This window comes from Saccopteryx bilineata, chromosome 9 (genome assembly GCF_036850765.1).
Source record: "Saccopteryx bilineata isolate mSacBil1 chromosome 9, mSacBil1_pri_phased_curated, whole genome shotgun sequence".
NCBI classification, from domain to species: domain Eukaryota; kingdom Metazoa; phylum Chordata; class Mammalia; order Chiroptera; family Emballonuridae; genus Saccopteryx; species Saccopteryx bilineata.
In genome coordinates, this window is record NC_089498.1 from 72,630,303 (window position 1) to 72,652,865 (window position 22,563).

At 51.1% G+C, this 22,563-nt stretch overlaps 1 protein-coding gene across 3 annotated transcripts in view; it reads right to left on the minus strand.

Annotated features, from left to right (window-relative positions):
- Positions 1–11,302: 11,302 nt before the first annotated feature.
- The window catches only part of LRRC20 (leucine rich repeat containing 20), an 85,437-nt gene continuing 74,176 nt past the window's right edge, over positions 11,303–22,563 (minus strand). For all 3 annotated transcript variants that reach the window (XM_066243254.1, XM_066243252.1, XM_066243253.1), the window contains one exon: positions 11,303–13,775. In XM_066243254.1, coding sequence (XP_066099351.1) covers positions 13,621–13,775 — 155 coding nt within the window. In that variant the 3' untranslated portion in view covers positions 11,303–13,620. The remainder of the gene's footprint in view (positions 13,776–22,563) is intronic.

The window sequence follows — 22,563 nt, forward strand, 5'->3', positions numbered from 1 at the left end:
TGCCTCAATTCACTGCTGGCAGCAGGACAGACTGCCGTCAGACCTACCCCATGAGAACCAGCCTTGCACCTACCCGGCCTCTGCCTCCCCTCCCCTCCCTGCTCCTAGCCAGGCGGAGAAGTGTAGATGGTCTTCAGGACAAAGCTGGATAGCTGGACTCCACGGAGGCTGCAGCCCCAAGTGTCCCCAGAATCAAGGTTGCTTGTTCCCAGACCAGCTATAGTTCAAGCCAGGGCAAGCTGTACTGCCTAAGCTCAGTTTCATCATCTGGTAAATGGGAGTAGGGTGTGATGCTATCTCCGTACCCACCTCCCAGACTGATGGGTAGCTCCAGGGGGATGAAATGCTTTAGGAAAAAGAACAGGGTACAATGTCTCTGAAAGCATTTCCAGGGGCATGGAAAGGCAGAACCTACCTGAACTTTGAAGAGGCTCCTGTGTCCTGGGCTGGAGGGTGACCAGCTAGCTGACTCCTCTCCGCCTACTCTTTGTAGCGGCCCCTTCCCTCCTGAGGCCCTTCCCCGCATCCCACTCTTCTCCAGCCAGTGCAAGCACAGTCCTCCCTCGGTCACAGAGCAGGCAGGTGTGGGGGTTGCCAGGGGCTCCACTGAAGCCACTAGACTGGGGTTGGGTGGGACTGGGGTAAGCAGTGGATCTGATTTGCTGTCCTCTGCCACTTATTACATAGTCTGATGGAGGTGACTGCTTGGCTGGCCCCAGCATCCCTACAGGAAGCCCACCAGTGACAATGCCTGTCTGCAGGCATCAGGAGAAGGCTCCTGGACCCTCAGAGACCCTCCAGACCAGTTTTTGTTTTTTTTTTTTACTTATTTATTTATTTATTTATTTTACAGAGACAGAGAGTCAGAGAGAGGGATAGACAGGGACAGACAGACAGGAACGGAGAGATGAGAAGCATCAATCATTAGTTTTTCATTGCGACGCCTTAGTTGTTCATTGATTGCTTTCTCATATGTGCCTTGACCGTGAGGCTACAGCAGACTGAGTAACCCCTTGCTGGAGCCAGCAACCTTGGGTCCAAGCTTGCGAGCTTTGCTCAAACCAGATGAGCCTGTGCTCAAGCTGGCAACCTCGGGGTCTCGAACCTGGGTCCTCTGCATCTCAGTCTGACGCTCTATCCACTTTGCCACCACCTGGTCAGGCCAGACCAGATTTTTTTATCTAATCATGCCAGAATTCCCCCTTCTGCTCTCAGGTCTACCTCCTTTGCTCAAGCTGGATAATGAGAACTGCTGAGGAGACAGTTTCTAGGCCAGCTCTGAGAGACAGAAAATTCTTCCTGATGTCGAGTTGAATTGCCTTACTGTAACATGCCCTCACCTGCCCAAGTTCTGCTCCCTGGAACCACTCAGAACAAGAGTGAGCTCCCGTTCCCAGGAACATCCCGCTCTGCCTGCCTTCTTTTCACGCCGAACATCCCAGGAGCTCTTTATTGAGAAGGGTTCTAGGCCTTTCTCATTGTCAGTCCACTTTGATTCGCCCAGTAATTTTCCTCAAGAATACAAGCCAGATCTCTCCCATTTTAAATGTATGCAATTGATTTCTTGGATCCAAATCCAGGACTTCGCATTTTACTTCCATTTCCATTTTGGTATTTTTGGAACTGTTCTAGTATCCCAGCATGCTGAGATAGCCCAAAATCTGGAATCTGCTGCTATGTGGGCGTTATGGCTTTTACCACGCATTTGATAAGCATGACTTTTATTTTCCCTAACAATAATTTTTTTTTTTTTTGTATTTTTCTGAAGTTGGAAACGGGGGAGGCAGTCAGACAGACTCCCGCATGCGCCCGACTGGGATCCACCCGGCACGCCCACCAGGGGGCAATGCTCTGCCCATCCTGGGCGTCGCTCTGTCGCGACCAGAGCCACTCTAGCGCCTGGGGCAGAGGCCAAGGAGCCATCCCCAGCGCCCGGGCCATCTTTTGCTCCAATGGAGCCTCGGCTGCGGGAGGGGAAGAGAGAGACAGAGAGGAAGGGGGGGGTGGAGAAGCAGATGGGTGCCTCTCCTGTGTGCCCTGGCCGGGAATCGAACCCGGGACCCCTTGCACGCCAGGCCAACGCTCTACCACCTAGCCAACCGGCCAGGGCCCCTAACAATTATTTAATGTCATGTCAAGATCAGAGCCCGAAGGACCTCTAGGCTTCATTCAAGCCTTTAATGAGAGTCTATTGTCAGTCCTCCAGCCCCCTCCTTCCCATCCCTAGAATGTCTCTCCACCATTTCATGGAAGACCTCTGTTGTATTCTGCTGAAATTTCCTAATTCATCTTTCTACTTCTCAGAAACCCAAACTGAAAGAGGAAATTTGGTATGTTTAGCATGACGTGTTATTAGTGAGCACTAATATTAACCCCTAACGAGCACTACAGTATTTTGTTTCTTTTTGAGAAATTTTGTTTTTATAGAAAACAGCGTGCTGCCTGGCTGGGTAGCTCAGCTGGTGTCTGTGTTGTCCAGCCACACCAAGGCTGCGGGTTCAATCGCCAGTCAGGGCACATGCAAGAATCAACCAATGCATGCATAAACAAGTAGAACAACAAATCAATGTTTCCCTCTCTCTTTCTCTCCCTTCCTTTCTCTCTAAAATTAAAAAAAAAAAAACAATTTTAATGATGTGCTTATTATAAAACAATATCTGTAGCCAACACATTTATGAGGCTTCCTGCCACATCTTTTCAGCCCAAAGGTTCTAGCTGGGTAGACAGTCCCTTGCATGTCCAGTGTCCCATCATGCCTTCACTCAGGGCTCTCTCTCCATTGCTTTCTCTAAAGACATGAACAGGAGTCACCTAAAAGTGCAGAAGCAAGGCAATCTTCCACCAATGGAGAAGGACAAACAGCAGTAGCTCCCCACCTCACACGGGCAAATCTCAGGTGCATTCTGTATTTTTCCCAGAGGATCCCCAGGGGATAGAACCCTAAGTTGCCCACTGCTAAGCCCAGCTCATTAATGCACCCATTTCTTTCCTTTCTCCCTCTCCCACCTCACTCTCCTGACTTCTGCTTCCACACATGACCTCCCAAATCAACTCCTTATACACAAGTCCTGGTCTTAGATATGCATTCAGAAGTAGGAGAATCTAAATACAGACGTTAGTGACCATCTCTCTGCACATATTTACATATTTAAACAATAATAAGCCTATGTAATCTTGCATAAAGGGGACCAAATGACACATGTTCTAAAACCTGCTTTTGTGTGTGTGTGTGACAGAGACAGAGAGAAGGACAGATAGGGACAGACAGGAAAGGAGAGAAATTAGAAGCATCAATTCTTTGTTGTGGCTTCTTAGTCTCCTTAGCTGTTCATTGATTGCTTTCTCATATGTGCCTTGACTGGGAACTGCAACAGAACGAGTGACCCCTTGCTCAAGCCAGCGACCTTGGGCTCAAGCCAGCAACTGTAAGGTCATATCTATGATCCCATGCTCAAGCCAGTGACCCCCGCACTCAAGCCGGTGATCTTGGGTTTTCGAACCTGGGCCCTCCACATCCCAGTCTGACACTTTATCCACTGCGCCACCATGTAGCCAGGCTAAAACCTGCTTTTCTAAATTACTTACAGTAGGCAGTGAACATATTTTCATACCAGTAAATAAAATCCTAAACACAGTTTTTTGTTTTTTTTGTTTTACAGAGACAGAGACAGAGTCAGAGAGAGGGATAGACAGGGACAGACAGACAGGAACAAAGAGAGATGAGAAGCAGCAATCATCAGTTTTTCATTGCGACACCTTAGTTGTTCATTGATTGCTTTCTCATATGTGCCTTGACCACGGGCCTTCAGCAGACTGAGTAACCCCTTGCTTGAGCTAGCAACCTTGGGTCCAAGCTGGTGAGCTTTGCTCAAACCAGATAAACCCACGCTCAAGCTGGCGACCTTGAGGTCTCGAGCCTGGGTCCTTTGCATCCCAGTCCAACGCTCTATCCACTGCGCCACCACCCGGTCAGGCCTAAACACAGTTCTTAATGTCTGCACCGTATGCTGCACCGTATGTGTCTGATTTTTACTTAATTTGTGGACATGTAGATGATTTCCTGTTTTGCATCAAGGTTATACCACAAACCCCAAGCCCTAAGCAGATTCCTTCTTGTTCTCCTTACTGAGACTTTGAAAGCTCTTTGCTCTGTCTTTGCCAATTTCCCCAGCTTCTGGTCACTCGGGCTTCGATGCTTTGCTAACACAATTTTTACACACCCTACCAATCTTCCAGATTCACCCCGGGTTATGTGTTCCTCATTGCATCTTTTGTGTGGGATTTTTCAAACCCTAAGTCACTGTAACGCTACAAGTGCAGCCACACAAGATGCTCTGAACTTTTTCTCTTGCCAGCAGTGTTTGCAATTAGTTGCTTGGGATTCCAGGGTTTTATTCCCTCCTGCAGCAGCCTTCTCTTACTGGCAGGAATCTGTTCCACACGTCCTGGCTTATTTTACCCTCACAACCTCACTATGAAGCCAGCTGGATGTAAGTTTCTTCACGAAGGTAGATTTAACAGCGGGTGCACCGGGCGTGGGTCCTGGGCCCCGACGTCTGAAAAGCCCCACAAAACCCCAACTTTACACTTTTTTTCTAATAACACCAAGTTTGGTTTCATATGTACAATTTTAACATTAATAGTACATAATATTTTTATTTATTTAAAAATATGGTTAACATGTATTTTATTTTCTCTGTCTCTCCCTTTTTTTAAGGGGCCCAATATTTTCTTCTTGAGGCCAATGAGCCTCAAGCGACCTTAAATCACCTCTATTTCTTCATTTCATAGATGGGTAACCAGTATTCCAATTTCTTAGCCTAAATATGGCTTCCTTGCTCACCTTGGCTGCAGGCCAAGGGGTCTGGATGCCCACTTGGTAAGGCTGGAGCAAGCAGCCTTATGTCTGGGGCCACTATCCTTTAATGTCCTACGGCCAGGTCCACAGTTTCCTCTCCTTTCTCCTAAGGAGAAGCAGTCTCTCTGTATGGAGATCTGGTCTAGAAATTTTTCTCCCCCACTACTTTCTCCCTTCAAGCAAGTGAAGTTGGTGACAATTCCTCTAAGGCTAGGAGCCAAGCTCACCTGGTTTCAGTTAATCCCCTGCCCAGGCAAAGGGAGCGCGCTGTGCACTCGGACACAGAGGCACCCGGGTCTTTCTCTCCCCATCTCTCTGTCTCGTCCCTCTCAAACTCACACACAGGCAAAAACACACTACAAAGCACTCCTGTCTTTCCCCCTCTCTCAGTGTTTGTCTCTGTCACACACACACACACAGTCACAGTTGTAGGGCTCTGGGCAGCCCTCGGTGGTCAGACACCCCTTACTTCCCTTAGACTCACTGCTCCTGAGTCAGTAACCCATCCATTCCCAGCCCCAGTCCCTGAGTCGCTCATCCTCCATGCTGCCCACTCCCACCTGCTCTGGGACAGTCTCCAGTGAAGGGAGGTAGGGGGGTAGATGGGGGTGGGGGGAGATTCTGAGCTGGCAGGGCAGATATGGGGGGGGCTGGCTTGCTAGGGTGCTTCCATGCTACTACTAAGCCTGGGCCCACAGAGGCGGGCAAGGAGCAAGCACACACGGCCCAGCCCTTCACCGGGCCTCGCTCCCCTCGGGACCAGGCTCAGCCTGTCAGGGCCAAGTGATGCACCTCTTTCAGCAGACACCGACGACCCCCTCAAAGCAGGACACATACCTCACTGCCCACTAGCCTTGGCAGCGACTTCCAATAATTACCCCTCTCTTGTGCCCCACATCCCAGCCCCTGATCCCACTCTTAGTCACCCCCAGCCCCCTACCTCTACCCGAGGAGATGACAAGCCGATGTGAACAAGCAAGAGGGCTAAAGGAGGGAGGTGGGGGTGCCCATAAGCTCTGAGCTCTGCCAGGAGAGTGGGGACAATGTGTCCAGTGATGACCATTGATTCTGGAATTAATCCGCCTAGGTGTTCAGCAGATGTTTATCCTTTAGCAAGTGTCTTACCAGAACCAGTCTCAGTTTCTCCATTTGTACAGTGATTTTGGGGGGGGGGGAGTAGATGAGATGATGTTAAAGTTTATGCCCAGCATGTACTAGATGCTCCCTTAAGCTAGATAGGAGGCCACCTCCCTCCTACCACTCCAGCCCTGCCAGGCACCCAACAGCCACCACCACAGACTTTTATCTCCTGGATGATCTCACATTCCAGGCAGATAAAAGAGAGTGAGTAGACCATTTCTTCCTTTATTGGGGGTCAGGAGGTTATTTCAGGGGTTCCTGGGAAACAGGTCACATCATGTTTCTTCCTAGTCTTCTTCTCCCTCCAGCTCCTCCTCTGCCCTGAGTACCTGGCAGAGTCGCAGAGGTTACTGAGTCTAACCCTGGCCTGAGACAGGTGTCTAATCCTAATGCCAAGTGGTGGGTACTACGCACTCTTCTCCCAGGATAGCCCTTCAGAGAGCAGGAGGGAGGGAAGGTGGGTACTACGCACTCTTCTCCCAGGATAGCCCTTCAGAGAGCAGGAGGGAGGGAAGGTGGGTACTATGCACTCCTCTCCCAGGATAGCCCTTCAGAGAGCAGGAGGGAGGGAAGGTGCCCTTTCAAGTCTGCCCTTTTGAAGGCCAAACACCTGAGTTTCTTTGGGCCTTTTTCTTTCTGTGATTTGCCCGTTTCATCTGTAAAATGGGGGTTAATAATAGTACTTATCTATTTTTATGAAGATTAAAGAGGTTACTCTATGTAAAGCACTTGGCATAGTTCCTGACACATAGTAAGTGCTCAATGAATGTTACACAGTTACTACTATACTGAGTCCACCTTCTTGTGGAAGTGCTCACAGAACTTGAAGTCCTTCTGATAGTCAAGACCCAGAACTGCGACAGCTCATACCAAGCCCCCTTAACCAATGCAGAGCTCAGAACACCACCGCAAAGTCCACATAGTTCCAGCACTGCCATTTATTGTATGTGTGACTATGGGCAAGTTATATAACCTCTGTGTGCCTCAGCTTCCTCTAATCTACTACATAATGACAATATAGCATAGTACCCCCATGTAGTAAAGCACTACAACAGTGCCTGGCACATATAGTGGATGCTCAATAAATGTGAGTTATATTTATTTGGACTCTAGGCTTTGAATATGATAGTTTCACTTTCTCACTGTTTTTTCTCTTTCCTTTGCCTTCTCTTTTTTCCTTAGCAGCCACATTATTCTAGTGCATTAACTTCAGCTTGTGGTCAATTCTCCCACTTCCTATCTTTTTTATTTGAATAGTTCTGGATCACAGAGCCTCTTTGCCTCTTCTTCTACAGATTTCTTTCTTCCACCATCAGAACCTTTGCACAGTGTGCCCAGTACATGTGTCACCATCCCAAACAAACTCAGTGGGTTCAGGCTTTAAGGGGTGGGCAGGCAGGCAGTGCCATGGATAGCGAGACCTGGGTATGAATTCTTCCACCATTTATTATCTATGTGATGCAAGGTGAGTCACTTAAGCCCTCTAAGCTTGCTTTCCCCATCTGTAAAGTGGGATTTACAATCCTCCCCTCAAGGCTGCAGTGAGGATTAAAAGTTAAGAGCCGCCCTGGCCGGTTGGCTCAGCGGTAGAGCGTCGGCCTAGCGTGTGGAGGACCCGGGTTCGATTCCCGGCCAGGGCACACAGGAGAAGCGCCCATTTGCTTCTCCACCCTTCCGCCGAGCTTTCCTCTCTGTTTCTCTCTTCCCCTCCCGCAGCCAAGGCTCCATTGGAGCAAAGATGGCCCGGGCGCTGGGGATGGCTCTGTGACCTCTGCCTCAGGCGCTAGAGTGGCTCTGGTCGCAACATGGCGACGCCCAGGATGGGCAGAGCATCGCCCCCTGGTGGGCAGAGCGTCGCCCCATGGTGGGCGTGCCGGGTGGATCCCGGTCGGGCGCATGCGGGAGTCTGTCTGACTGTCTCTCCCTGTTTCCAGCTTCAGAAAAATGAAAAAATAAAATAAAATAAAAATAAAATAAAATAAAAGTTAAGAGCCAAGGCCTGACCTGTGGTGGCGCAGTGGATAAAGCATCAACCTGGAAACACTGAGGTTGCTGGTTCGAAACCCTGGGCTTGCCTGGTCAAGGCACATATGGGAGTTGATGCTTCCTGCTCCTCCCCCTTCTCTCTCTCTCTCTCTCTCTCTCTCTCTCTCTCTGTGTGTGTCTCTCTCTCTCCTCTCTAAAATGAATAAATAAATTTTAAAAAATGTATTAAAAAGTTAAGAGCCAATTATGCAATGCCCTTTTTTATCACCGTAGTTATTGGTAAAAGCCAAACATAGATTGGGTAAGGATCTTGCCATGCAGATTTTTAAGAAGTCCTCCACTCACCCCTCCTTACCCCAACAGGGTTCTCAGGAAACCTGAGGCAGCGCATGGTCTGTTTCAGAGCATGCCTTCTTCCAGGTACACCTGACCTGGAGGTCCTGGAGGCTGGGGTCCTTTCCAGTCCTGAACCTCAGACCCAGAGCCTTTCAGACAAAGAGGAAACCAACGCTCTTATTCTGTAGGTGAAACCACTGAGGCTAATGCCTTACCCAATTCTGCACACCTGGACAGTGGAGGAAAGAGGGGGACATTCCTCTGGACTCCTTTTGGATTGGCCCTGCTGGTCCCAACTTGTCTGTCTTCAAGGTTCTTGGCCCTCTGGGAACATCTGAGAAACAATGGGTGCTGTCATCCAGGGTGCAGAAGCAATCCCTGTCCATCTGGAGGAGCCGCACCACTTCCCTGCCCTTCAGGCTTCCTGCTGTGCCTGCTCTGGCCAAGCCCCTGGCCTGGCCCCTTATCCTCAGGGTCGCTGCTGCACATCCCACCCCACCCCAAATAGCTGTGGCCTAGGGTGTCTTTTAATTTTTTTTTAAATTTTATTCATTTTAGAGAGGAGAAAGGGAGAGAGAGAGAGACAGAGAGGGAGAGAGAGAGGAGAGAGAGACAGAGAGAGAAGGTGGGGAGGAGCTGGAAGCATCAACTCCCGTATGTGCCTTGACCAGGCAAGCCCAGGGTTTCGAACCGGCGATCTCAGCATTTCCAGGTCGACGCTTTAGCATTTCCAGGTCGACGCTTTATCCACTGCGCCACCACAGGTCAGGCCCTAGGGTGTCTTTTAACAGAAAGCCAACCACATTGGAAACTGATTTCCATCTGATAAGCTAGGTACCAGGCAGTGGGTTTGAGAAGGTGCTTGAAGGGAAAAGAGGCTCTGTGCCAACTGGAATCAGCGTGGACACCTGCTTGGAGAAGGGTCTTCAGAGAATGCGGGAGAAAGTAGAGGGTGATCTTCTTAGAATCAAGCTCTCTGGGGGGCAGTGAGGGAGGTCAAAGGGGACAATAGCATGACTGAAGGACTGCCTTTCTTCTTGGAGGTCTGATGCCACGGCATCCCTCCCAGTCACAGGCCCTCGGTGGTGTAGATGGAGCGCACGAACCCCTCCTCTAGGCCAAGCTGGAGCCGTGCTCTGAGATGCTGGAGAGAGCTGCAGGTGCCCGGAAGACTGGCATGAAGCTACAGAGAGCCCTGTGAGATACCTCCTGGCGGTGGGAAAGCCCAGCCTCTCTGGTGGGACACCCAGTCTCTCTCTCCCCCGCTGAAAACGCACACAGGTCTTCGGGGTGATGAAAACCGCTGGCATAGGCACCACTTAGAAACAGCTCAGAATCCAGCTGGTGGCAATATGGTCCCTGGAAAGCAGACTCTGGCACGCTGCCCGAGTTTTCAGCCTTTGTTTGGTGGTAGAGGAGTGGGGAAGGCAGGGCTGTCCCCTTGAAGAGTGAGGCAGGGGGAAGGGGGGCTGCAGAGAGGCTGAGGTCTAGACCAGGGAAGTCCCTACTTGGGCGCCAGGAAGTACCCCTCCCTGTCCTCAGCCAGCCTCTGAGGAACACGGCCTTCAGAATGCTTATGATGGTTATTAGTAAGCTCTCTTCAAGGAAGACCAGTGTTATCTGCACTTACAAATGACAAGAGAGTGTTCTAAAGGCCGACTCACACCTACAGAATAGGTAGGGCAGCATGGCCGAGGGGGCGGGGCCAGGAGCACTACGCTGACCAGCTCAGAACACCAAGGCTCATCAGGGGACCCGGGGGGGGGGGGGGGGGGACCGGGGCAGGACCAGGAAACCCGGGCACCGTGTGGGCTCTGCCAGGAGCTCGCTGCACGTCCTTGGGCAGTCACTCCACCCGTCTATAATGTGGGAGAGGTTTGGGCCAGAGTTTTTTCGGTCCAACAAGTGATCTTTTCCTCTAGAAGTGGTTTTCATACATCAGCATGGTTAACTCCTTTACAAACCAGCACAAAATTTCCTGAGGACTGGCACCAGTCCGTAGACCAGCGGTTAAAAACCACCGCCCTGGAGAACCCAAGAGAAGGGGATTCTGAGGAAGGGCTGGGGGCACACTGAAGAACTGAAGCTCTGGCTCGGGTCCTGAACCTGGGTGCTGGCGAGGGATCCTAGCCCAAGGTGCAGTTCAGGTCAGTCTCCAGTGTCAGAAAGAGCAGGTCTTTGGGAAGGTGTTGAAGCCGGTTGAGAAAAGTGGGCAGCTCTCTGGGGGCAGCTGACTAGGGTCTGACCTTGGCCAGGTTCTCCCTGGGCATTGCCCTCCCTTACAGATAGGAAACGGGGCCAGAGCAGGAAAGGGACTTGTCCTGCTCACAGAGCTGGCTAGGGCTGTCAGAGATTACAAATGTGTCTCTCAAATGCGCTTAGACACTGCCCGGTACCACTGAGCTCTGTGTTTGTTAAATGAAAATAATAGAGTGTCTGGCCTAAAACTCAAGACATACTCAGGTTGGCCTTTCAGATTTAGAAAACAAAAACTGACTTGAACCTTGAAGCCAGGAGCAGTCGCTGACTTGCATCAGGATACCTGGGGTGCTGGTCCCAGAGTGTCCGCTTCTGTGCATCCGGGGAGGTACTGAGCTTTTGCATATCTTACCAGCTCCCTGGTGACGTCAATGCTGCTGGTCCACAGACTCTTCTTTGAGAACCATGGACCCTGAGGAATGAATTGCTAAGGGTGTAATTTCTGGCATCAGGGGAAAAATTGGGGGACAACACGTTCCTTCATCCTTTCCGAGGTATAGAGGTCTCCCAGGGCTGACACTCAGCTGCTCTGCAGCGGCAAAGCTTTAGGGCACACATCAATTCCTCTTGGCTGCACCTGCCCCTGGCCTTCTGTGACTCAGTATCACCTCTGTCTAGCTTTCAACCAGAGAAGTAGCACCTCCTCTTCTCAGGGGGCTGTTTTGACACCCAGGCTACAGGAGGCCTGTGTGGTGAGAATGAATCAAACGTCAACCAGGCAGGTGAAACCAATGCGTCCTTTATTGCAGACTGAAGCTAAGGGCTCACACTGTGGGCTCTGATCTGGGTGTCTCTGCGGCCCACGCCTTCCCAGAGACGCCAGGGCAAACTCTCCAATCAGAGGAGAAAACAGCTTCCAGAAACAACCCCTTTGAAGGGCTTGAGATGAGAACCTGAGGAAGGAGCAGCTTGGCATTTGGGGTTAACCAGAAAGGCAGGCCAGAGAGCCAGGCAAACCCAACCCTCATCTCCTGGTGACTCCAAGGTCACTCCTTTCGCTGGAAGTGCCACAGACTCTGAAAAGATCTAAGAGGCTCAGGGGGTGTGTGTGGAGGGGGCTGCTTTAGGGAGGGAGATGGGCACAGACTTGGGTGTTGGGGGAAAGCTGAGAAAGTCCACCCACCTGCTTCTCATGGGGTCAAGTGCTTGTAGGAATTGCCTGGGGACCCTTTTGAGTGTGGGTTCTGATCCCAGAGGTCTGGGGAAAGTTCTGGAGTCCTGCATTTCTAACAAGCTCCCACGGATACTGATGCTGCCAGCTCACAGGCCGCACGGAGTTGCAAGGCTCTGGCCATACAATGCCTTTTTGCATATAAGGTAAATGCACCTCTTCTTCAACAGGGGGAACCCCAGTGCAGGACACAGGGTGAGTGGGGCCAGGCCAGGCTGGGCTAGCTTGCAGCCCTCACTTGTCCCGAGCTGAACTCAGTGGCCCTAGAGATCTCATCTGGCATCCTTACCTTGAAAATCCTTTTTCCCAGGGCCTAACCAACCAGGCCTTGGAGGTGAGCAGAGTGAACAAGGCATCCCTTAGGACACCCAAGTTCTCATGTGCTCAGTGACAGGCCTACAATTTCCCAACCTGTCAGGTTCTTGCCAAGAGACTGGAGGCCTGAGCAGGCGCAGCCTCCGGACAGGAAGAGGGAGGGAATGGGCGCAGGCTGAGAAAGGGTTAGTGCTCTGACTGGTGGTTTGAGCTCTGAACAGTTTAACCCTAGTTGTAGAAGAGTGGCCACTGGTCCACAGATGTAGGATTAGGATGGCCTGATTTGCCCCATGCCTTGGGGTCTCAGGTGTCTCCCACAGACTCAAAAGTCCAGACCAGGTGGGCTCTGATCTGCTTGCTCCACAGATGAGAAGGTGGGAGGTCGATACCTGCAGGATCAAGAGGTCAGGGTTTCTCCAAACCACAGGTATTGTCACAGGAAGCAAGAGCCCCAGGCCTTCAGCTGGTAGAGCCTTTGGTTGTCCCGGTTTGCCAGTCCTGTTCCTGTGTTAGCACTGGAAGTTCTATGTCCCAAGCACACATGGACGGTAGGTCACCCTACTGCCTGGCCAGACCCTCAACTCCAGGTTGAAAACCTAGTAATGACTAGGTCATCAGGGCTTTGGGTGGTGGCCTGGGAGCTGATCGGCTACAAATCCAATGGTCCACAATGCCTTCTGCCTCCAGGTGAACCAATGACAAGGTCGCCAGACTGCAGCAAGAGGGACTGTGAGGGAGGCACAGGCACAGATGGCTTTATTTTTCTCTGGGCCACTCTCCAGCAGCTCAAGGGGTGATGCCAGACACAGCTGGTCACTCCTGAGGGAGGGAGGAAGCACTCAGAACTTCCCACCCCAGCAATTTCTTAACCATGAGGAGGGACAGAGCCAACTTGATATGCTCCCGTTTCCTGGCCTGATGGTCCTTGGGCTCCTGTATAAACGTTGTCAGCCTTGCTGCAGCTTTCCCACAATTCCTGGTGCAGGCTCCCACCAATCAGGGACCCACGGGGCTGAGGATGGGGCACTGTGAAGGGCCTCCGCGGGGTGGTTCTCAGGAAGCAATAAATAGAGGCAGGTCGTCTTCTGTTCCTCTCAGGGCAGCGACTGGCTCTCAGTACTAGAAGCGAGGCTTCAACCAGAAGGGGCCCAGGTGCTCAGCGATGCTCAGCTGTGAGCTCAGAAAGTACTGAGGGTTTGAGGATAACCTGGAGGCATGTGTTCCCTAAAAAGCTTCCAAGGAGCCCACAGGAGGTGAAGGCCCACTGCCAAACTGTAAGACTGAGAGAGGGTGAGGGTCTGCCCAAGTTTGCAGAGGCTATGAATGGCCAGAGTCCAGGCTCTAGACCCCATCTCACCTCCTCCCTCTGGGCATTCCACTACTGTTCTAAGCTATCTATCCTGGCCTGCTGCACCCCTTCCCACCATGTGGTGTTTGGCCCACCCATCCCCAGCCCCCCAAGCTTGGCCTCCCAAAGACCCTCGGGACTCCCTCCCCTTTGGGTGCCAGGCCAAATGGCCCCAGTCCCTTGCTGGGTGGGCATGAGAGGGGAAGCCTAAGGTGGGGGGGGCCGTGCGCCCTCTGGGGACATGAGCATGTCAAACTTGATGAGTGGCGGGGCGATGACGCGCACCTCGGCACTCAGCGGGTTGAAGCGGAGGTTGATGCTGCGCAAGGCGGGCATGGCGGCCAGCTTCTCCACAGGCACATCTGTTCGGGAGAGAAGGACCGATTAGAGGGCCGGGAGCCAAGAAGGATGATGGAACAGGAAGACACTGACACTTGGTGGAAGCAGTTCTCCACCACCCACAGCACATGGGCTCAGCTCCTGATGCCTAGCCCTGGGTAAGCGGCCATCGGGGCCCACCAGGACATTCCACCCACATGCAGGACACATCCTAAAAAATAAAGTTAAACACAGGAGGTCCACTTATCCCTGTAATTCCACTTCTGGGCAGAACTGAGAGAATTGCAAACATTGTGCACATCAGCCATGTGTCCCCAACAGGTAAGTGGAGAAACAAGATGGGGACATCTTATTTCTCCAAGATGGAGCATGCAAATATCCTGCTCCACCCCAACATCAGCACCCACTGCCCCCAGGTTTAACATCCACTGATGATTCTTTTTTTTTTTTTTGTATTTTTCTGAAGTTGGAAACGGGGAGAGACAGTCAGACAGCCTCCCGCATGCGCCTGAGCGGGATCCACCGAGCATGCCCACCAGGGGGCGATGCTCTGCCCATCTGGGGCATCGCTCTGCCACAACCAGAGCCACTCTAGTGCCTGAGGCAGAGGCCACAGAGCCATCCCCAGCGCCAGGGCCAACTTTGCTCCAATGGAGCCTTGGCTGCGGGAAGGGAAAAGAGAGGCAGAGAGAAAGGAGAGGGGGAGGGGTGGAGAAGCAGATGGGCGCCTCTCCTGTGTGCCCTGGCCAGGAATCAAACCCGGGACTCCTGCACGCCAGGCTGACGCTCTACCACTGAGCCAACCGGCCAGGGCCTCCACTGATGATTCTTGCCCGATCTACTCTTTGTGATGTTTACAAAATGATGATGTTCCAACTTCAGCAGCTCCTTAGCATTACTCTAAGTGAGAACCTTCCCTTCTCTCCCACTATCTGTTTATTGTCAACATGGACTCTTATGTTCCTTGAAATTCATTATTGTATTTAATTATCTTGGTGCTCAAAGTGTCCCAGAGTAGGCCAGTAGGAGCCCCTTCGATCTGGCTCCAGTGACTCTTGTCATGCCCTCGGCAGTTTTGGATACACTTCCTTACTTTTCAATAAGGCTCACCTCGGGCCGTCACAGTCCTGATATCCCTGATATCAGCCATCGAAGTCTGGTTCCTTTCCGTGGGGAAAGGTATCAGTGCCCAATACTATTCGTGCTGATGACTGCACCATATTTTACAATCCACCCACAAGGCCCTGTGTACGTCTGATCTGTTTTTGACTGCTGCCTAGAACACCATCCTGTGTCCCACCACACTCTACCTCTCTACTCTGCCAGCAATGGACACCCAGGTGGCCTCCATCTGTCTGTAAGGGCTGGTCTGACACTGTCTTTGGATGTATGCCGAGGAGCAAGGTGATTGCTCCGTCAAAGGCAATGGGCTGTATCCCCTTATCTAACTGCTCTCTAGAACTGCTGAGTTGACCGGGAGCTCCAGTGATCCTGCTGCCCCAGAGCTTTCAAAAGAGGCTGCCTGGACCTTCCTACTCCCACTTCCAGGCTGACTGGACACCGAGCCCTGACCTTCAGTGCAGTATCTTTCCCTGCCCATGCCTTAAAGCCCTGCGGTAAGGAGTGGGTAGTGCCTGGAAGGGGGTAAGGAGAGCCCATGCTTGGCTATGCTTTACACCCTTTGTAAAGAGCCTCCTCAACTGAATCTCTCAATACAGATACACTTTTCTCCCCTGGGTTTGGTAACTGGGATGTACTTACCTCCCTAACTCTTCCGGGGAAAAGGGATGGGGAGGTCACTAGCTCAGGTTAGTTCCTCATATGTGCATGTCACTCTAGTTTATAAAGCACTTCCATTTGATCCTCCCCAGAGCCCTAGGGATAGAGCAGCACAAGTGCCCTTCTGCCCACTTTACAGATGAAGAAACTGAGGTTCAGAAAAGATTGACACACAAAGGCATACAGCCATTAAGTAGCCGAGCCGGGGTCCTGGTTTGCTGCTTCATAGCGAGCTCCACAGTGTCCATTCCCAGCTGGGTTAGATGGGGATGGGCAGGAGAAAGCAACCCAAAAGCTTCAGCATGAACTGGCAGGTGACTCAGCACCCAGGGGAGTTCCCAGGGGCCTCTTCTCCTGCTGCAGCTCAAGATGTTCCCTGCAGGATAGGAGTTTTCAGGAATTTGGGCCTTCAGGATCTCTGTGTTGGGTCAAATTTTGTTGACTTTTTGTTGTTGTTATTTTGTTATTGTTTTTGTTTAATATGTATTGAGTGCTTGATGACTTAAACTTTTTTGTGTGTGTGACAGAGACAGAGAGAGGGAGAGACAAGGACAGACAAACAGGAAGGAAAAGAGTTGAGAAGCATCAATTCTTCGTTGCTGCTCCTTAGTCTCCTTAGTTGTTCATTGATTGCTCTCTCATGTGTGCCTTGACTGGGGGGCTGCAGGAGAGCGAGTGACCCCTTGCTCAAGCAGTGACCCCGCGCTCAAGCTGGTGAGCCCACACTTAAGCTGGTGACCTCAGGGTTTCAAACCTGGGTCCTCCGCATCCCAGTTCGATGTTCTATCCACTGCGCCACCACCTGGTCAAGCTTGATGACTTAAACTCTTTATGTTGCATTTTTTAATCCTCACAATAGCCATGTGAGCTGAGTACTATTATCCCCATTTTATAAATGAGGAAAATGAAAAGCAGAGAGGTTAGGTAACTTGTCCAAGGTCACACAGCTAGGAAGTGCTGGAACCAGGAAATGAGGATGGGCTGGCTGACTCCAGCACCTGTGTGGCCCTGCAGCCTGGCATGCCTCCACCTGCCAGCTGTCAGGGGTCATCTTAGTTATGGGAGAGAGAAAACACTTTTCTTGCAAGCTCCCTGGGGCCCAGGAGTGTCTGGCTTCCCTGACCAGGCTGCTCACAGCTCTCTGGGCCGCCCAACCAGGAACTGCCCAGCCCGCTGCCCAGCCCAGGGACACCACTTCTAATAGAAGCTAGGAGCACATGGCAGGAGTCATGCAACCTCTGAGCTCTCTAAGGCCCCCACAAAAAGCATGTTCTTGCTGACCTGCCGTGAAAAAAAGGGTTTCCTGGAGATGTTCTCACATTGGTTCAGGAAACTTCCATGCCTCTTGGTTCTGCTCTGGGTCACAATGCAGAACAGACCTGTCCCTTAATGTCCATGAGAACAACACTTCTGAAAGTTATAGCCCAGCAAACACCACCACCTCTTTCTTCAGGTGAACAGCCCCAGATCTATATATACTTCATGTGCTACTAGGCAGGGAGAGGAGGTTAAGAAGCTGAACAGAGCTTTGGAGTAAGAAAGATGAGTCTGGCTTTTCTAGGCACTGACTGTGTTGCCCTAGGCAGGATCTCTAAACACAGGCTTTCTCCCCTGTAAAACAGGGTATCCTGCAGGGAGGCCATGAGAAAGCAATGACTGCATGTCACATGCCAGCGACATGCTCCAGCAACACACGCCCAACCAGCGTAGGGCCCTTTGCGCCCTGTTGCCAGTCTGGCGCCTGCACCAAGCACACCGGCCGAGTACCACTCCACCTTGAGGACAGGTCTACCTCTGAGCATGCAAATGCCAGCTACAAAACTTGGCCAGCAGCATCTCAGCCTGAGTTTTCTACTGAAATGGCCTGGATATAAAATCATGTGGAAAGGGACATGGTGTTGAGCCTCAAGACTTCTGAAGGCACTGCATACAGCTCCCAAGCCCATCACCACCACTCACAGTTCAGAAGCCCTGGATGTAGCCTCTGCACAGAGCTGAGAGGACCAACTGGAAGGTCCCTTGGGGAACCCATTTCCATGCATTCCTGGCCAGGGGCTGTACAGATCATAGCAGAGAGACCATCATAGCTGGGAGGAAGTTGAGGAAACAGACACAGTGGAAGGAAGCAACTCTGGCCCAGATCACCCAGCCCCTGGGCAGCCAGGCTGACGTTGAGAGGGAGGACACTCAGTTAGACTAGAGGAGTGATGTGCAAGAATCCCTGTGCCAAATCCTGCCCAGGAGTTCAACCTCCTTTAGCACCTTGGGGTGACCTGACTCTGAGCTCCCTAAGGGCCCAGTTGTTTGTTAGGTCAGGGGCCCAGTCCCTTTCTACACTTAGGAGCACAGGACACTCAATTTAAGTTCCCGAGGGCAGAGTCTTTGTTTTTGAAGGCCTAGGGTGTAACATTGTACCTGGCACATACACATTGTGGGCAGAAAAAGCCATTCTGGGCCGCTGGGAGGGAGTAACTAGGCTGGGCTGTGGCTGGGAGCTGGGTCCCCAGTTAGAAGACTGGCTGCAGGATGGCTTGTGGGTTGGTAATTACTGGTATTGCTGCAGGAACCTACATGAGAAATGGGAGGACAGCAGGTGGCAAGGAGGGACCCAGAGCCCAAGGCAAGCTTGGAAGGTCAGGCAGGCAAAGAAACAGGGACAAGGGTGTTTCCAGAATGTAGGGTTCTGAGCAGAAGTTATTCCTGGGAGGGGAGGAAAAGCAAGATCAACAATCCCAGCTCCTCCCACCTCCTTCTGCTTTCTCCTGAGCTCATTGGTAAGTCAATGTCACAATATACAGCTTTTGGCCACAGCTCTTCCCTGCCCCTTGCAGGTGGGGGCACTACTGGAGTGGGGACTGAAAGCGGCTGCCTCTGTCAGTTCTTGGCTCTTTCCCTGTGAGCTGAGCCCCCATTTCCCTACCAGTAATGGCTAGGAAGAAAGGGGCCAATTGTTGGAAACTGCCTTTCTCACATTAGTAGCAGCTTTGCAATGGCCAAGGCCAACAGCACAGCCAGCAGCATAGGCAGAAGGGATAGCCGCCCTCTGCCCCTGACTGCCCAGACAAGGAAACCCTTTGCATTGGGCTTTTAAGAAGCAAAGTCATTCCATGGGGTATTATAACCTCTATGTAACACAGAAGGAAATTAAGGCCCAGGGAGATTTTGTACCTTGTCTAAATGGCCCAGCAAAGTAGGCTGTTTCTGGGAACTGATATTTGAGGCCCTGTGCTAGATGCTTCTTCACAATGACCCATTTTGCAGATGAGAAAAAGGAGCCTCAGATTCTCTAACTCTACTCTGGCTCCCTTGAATTTTTCAACCAGGCCTGACTTTTGCACTTCCATGTTCATTTCTCATTGTCCATTTTGGCAAGAAATTCGCTGAGCCGGTTTGGTCTGTTAACAGGCCCAAAACAGAGTCACTTATGCTAAGCCCCATGTCACCAAACCAAGACTTAATTAGTTTCGGCTCTCCCAGAAATGAAATTTTAAACCAGTCAATCAGGAATCGCCTGATCCTCACTAGTTAGGTCACCTGCCTGGTAGACCCTGGATGTGCCTGAAGGGACAGTAACCTTGCAATAACCAACCTGCTTTTTTTTTTTCAATTTTTTTATTTATTCATTTTAGAGAGGAGAGAGTAAGAGAGAGAGAGAGAGAGAGAGAGAGAGAGAGAAGGGGGGAAGAGCAGGAAGCATCAACTCCCATATGTGCCTTGACCAGACAAGTGCAGGGTTTTGAACTGGCGACCTCAGCGTTCCAGGTCGACACTTTACCCACTGTGCCACCACAGGTCAGGCACCAAGCTACTTTTCTGCTAGTGCAAATTCCTTGTTTCCACTCCCTGTCTATGTCTTTCATTTGTACAGCTTCCTGGAGCTCCTTTCTGTATGTTAGAGAGCATGCTGCCCAATTCATGAATATTTAAATAAAGCCAATAAGATCTTTAAAATTTACTCAGTTCAATTTTGTTTTTAATAAGCCAGAACCCTCCCCCTCAATATTCGATCTTCCATGACATCTACCTTGATGGTGAAGGTTCCTGTCCTTCACCATCTCCCAGGTGATGTCTGATCTCCTGGGCCTGCTTTCAGCAAGAATCCTATGAGATTATTTAGCCAGAATCTTCCCTGATTCACAATGTTTTTCCTCTTAGTAATATTTTATTCACTTCTCTCCAAACTGCCCTACTGAAGGACAGCGATGGCCTTTACAGGAGCCGCACAGGAATTAGGTGTGTTACCCTGATATAACTGCTAACGTTGTTTGAGCTGCTCAGAGGCAGGAGCAACGGAACCCCCAGACCGTGTCAGAGCTGGGAGAAGCAACAACCTGGACAGCTGGGAGAATCAACAACCTGGGCAGCTGGGAGAATCAACAACCTGGGCAGCTGGGAGAAGCAACAACCTGGGCAGCTGGGAGAAGCAACAACCTGGGCAGCTGGGAGAAGCAACAACCTGGGCAGCTGGGAGAAGCAACAACCTGGACAGCTGGGAGAAGCAACAACCTGGGCAGCCTGACTAGAGGGGAGATGGCTGGACGGTGGAGAGAAGATAGGATTTTCACTTTGTGGGTGGGAAAACTGAGGCTTAGAGAAGTTAAATAAGCTTCCCAAGGCCACGCTGCACATGGGTGGTTCAATGGGGACAGAAGCCAAGTATATAGACTTGGGAACACCTGGACAGTAAGAGGAACCTCAGCTCTCCTCTCTCCCACAGGCCATGCCCTCATCCCCTTCACCAACGGCCTGCTGATCCTCAAGTCCCAGCCCAAAGGCCCCTTCTCTGCCAGTCCCCTCGGTCCCCATTCAAATCACATCACACTTTTACACCAGTCCTGTATCACAGCTCATGCTCCGTAGCCTGTGAAAATGTCTGTTCACTCCCATAAATGCAGTACTTAGCACAGCACCTACAGGGTGCTCTATGTGTTAGATGACGAATGAATATGGTCTGACCTCCTAAATTAGAGCAGAAGCTCTTTCAGGCTCAGGACCACCCTGGGCTGGGCACAAAGTAGACCCACCATCAACAAAGTTTTATTAAACAACTCTGTGACCACAGTACATTCAAGAGTTGGGGCTCTGGCCAGATCGCTTGGTTGGCACTGTCCGGAAGCACAGAGGTTGCCGGTTTGATCCATAGCCAGGGCACATACAGGAACAGATCAATGTTTCTGTCTCTCTCTCATTTGCTCTCTCCTTTCTTCTCTAAAATCAACAAATAATAATAATAATAAATAAACAGTTGGGAGTCCTTCCCCTGGTCTGACCCATTCTGTGCACATTTGCCAATCAGAGCTAGGCCTCTGTGGACCAAGGAAGTGACAGGACACTGGCCCTTTAACACTAGAAATCCAATTTAGGAAATAAAAATATATTGACAAATAAAATAAAATAAAGTCTCACTATCTAGAACTAATCACTGTTAATGGCCTTTCTAATTAATTATTTCCTTTAATATTTCATATTAATTCCTTTAATATGCATGCATATAGATAATATACATATCTATATTTTAAAATGGCCTCCCAGATACTATGCCATAATATGCTTTTCTTGATGACATGCTGTAAACATCTTTTCAGGTTATAGGTCAGCGACATTATTCTGGCTGCATCTAGTCCATGGTACAAAGGGAGCACACTTAGGCTTCCGTTTCTACAGCTGGACGTTCGGATTGATTCCAATGTTCACTGTTACAAACAGAGGCATTGAGTTCACAAGGCATTCCAGAGCTACCTTACCTCTTTCAGCCTGTGACCGTGGAATGTAGGATGTGAGGTTCTAGAATTCTTTTATGAAACCAGAGTAGTAATCCTTTGACTTTCTGATGGCCCTCAAATGTCTGGTGGTGGTGAGGGACTTATGTTGCAAGGCCTAGTATCTATCCCGGGTGGGGACTGAAGCTATTCTGCCCTATGGCAGGGAAGGAGGACCCCAACCTCGTTTAAACATCACAGATTCTGGGCCCTGGCCGGTTGGCTCAGTGGTAGAGCGTCAGCCTGGCATGCGGAGGACCCGGGTTCGATTCCCGGCTAGGGCACATAGGAGAGGCGCCCATTTGTTTCTCTACCCCCCCCCTCCTTCCTCTCTGTCTCTCTCTTCCCCTCCCGCAGCCAAGGCTCCATTGGAGCAAAGATGGTCCGGGCGCTGGGGATGGCTCCTTGGCCTCTGCCCCAGGTGCTAGAGTGGCTCTGGTTGCGGCAAAGCGAAGCCCTGGAGGGGCAGAGCATCCCCCCTGGTGGGCAGAGCGTCGCCCCTGGTGGGCGTACCGGGTGGATCCTGGTCGGGCGCATGCAGGAGTCTGTCTGACTGTCTCTCCCCATTTCCAGCTTCAGAAAAATACAAAAAAAAATCACAGATTCTGGCATAGGTGGGGCACAGTCCACTGCTTGTTCCTGTCACATTACAATGCCGCAGCTGGTGACCTTGTGCCCCAGGTGACTCTTTTCCCACCTGTGCAGATGGGACCAGCCCCCTCCCACTACAGACAGCCATCCATCCTCCTTCCTATATCTGTGGACACTTAAATAATCTATAATAGAAAAATCAGAGTGGGCAGTTCTTAGAGAAAATTACTTCCCTAAAGTTAGTCTAACTCCCTTCACTAACCATTTGCACTATTGACTAGCCAACTTATTTTATGCCTATGGGCCAGCTAGAGGCAAAATTATTTAAAACATACTTGTAGTGCTCACCATCTAAAAGGGGACTGAGAGCCAGAGGGGTCTGGGCCCAGGAAAGCGGCACGGGGTCCTGAGTGAGCTTCCTGGCACGGAGCTGCCTCCGTGGGCTGGACCCCATGACACTGAAGTTCCCCAGCCAGACAGCCCAGGGCCCGAGCTCTCTGGCCTCCTTAGCAACTTAGAAATGCACCAGGGAGCCCCGTATCCTGCGCGGACTGGGATACACTGCAGAGCTTACACATGGCAGGCCATCCCCTCTGACCCGGACAGCCTCCTCCTGCCCAGCTGCCAGACTTTTCAGGACCCTCCAGCTTCTCTGCTTCCATCGCTAAGGGATTCCAGCCCG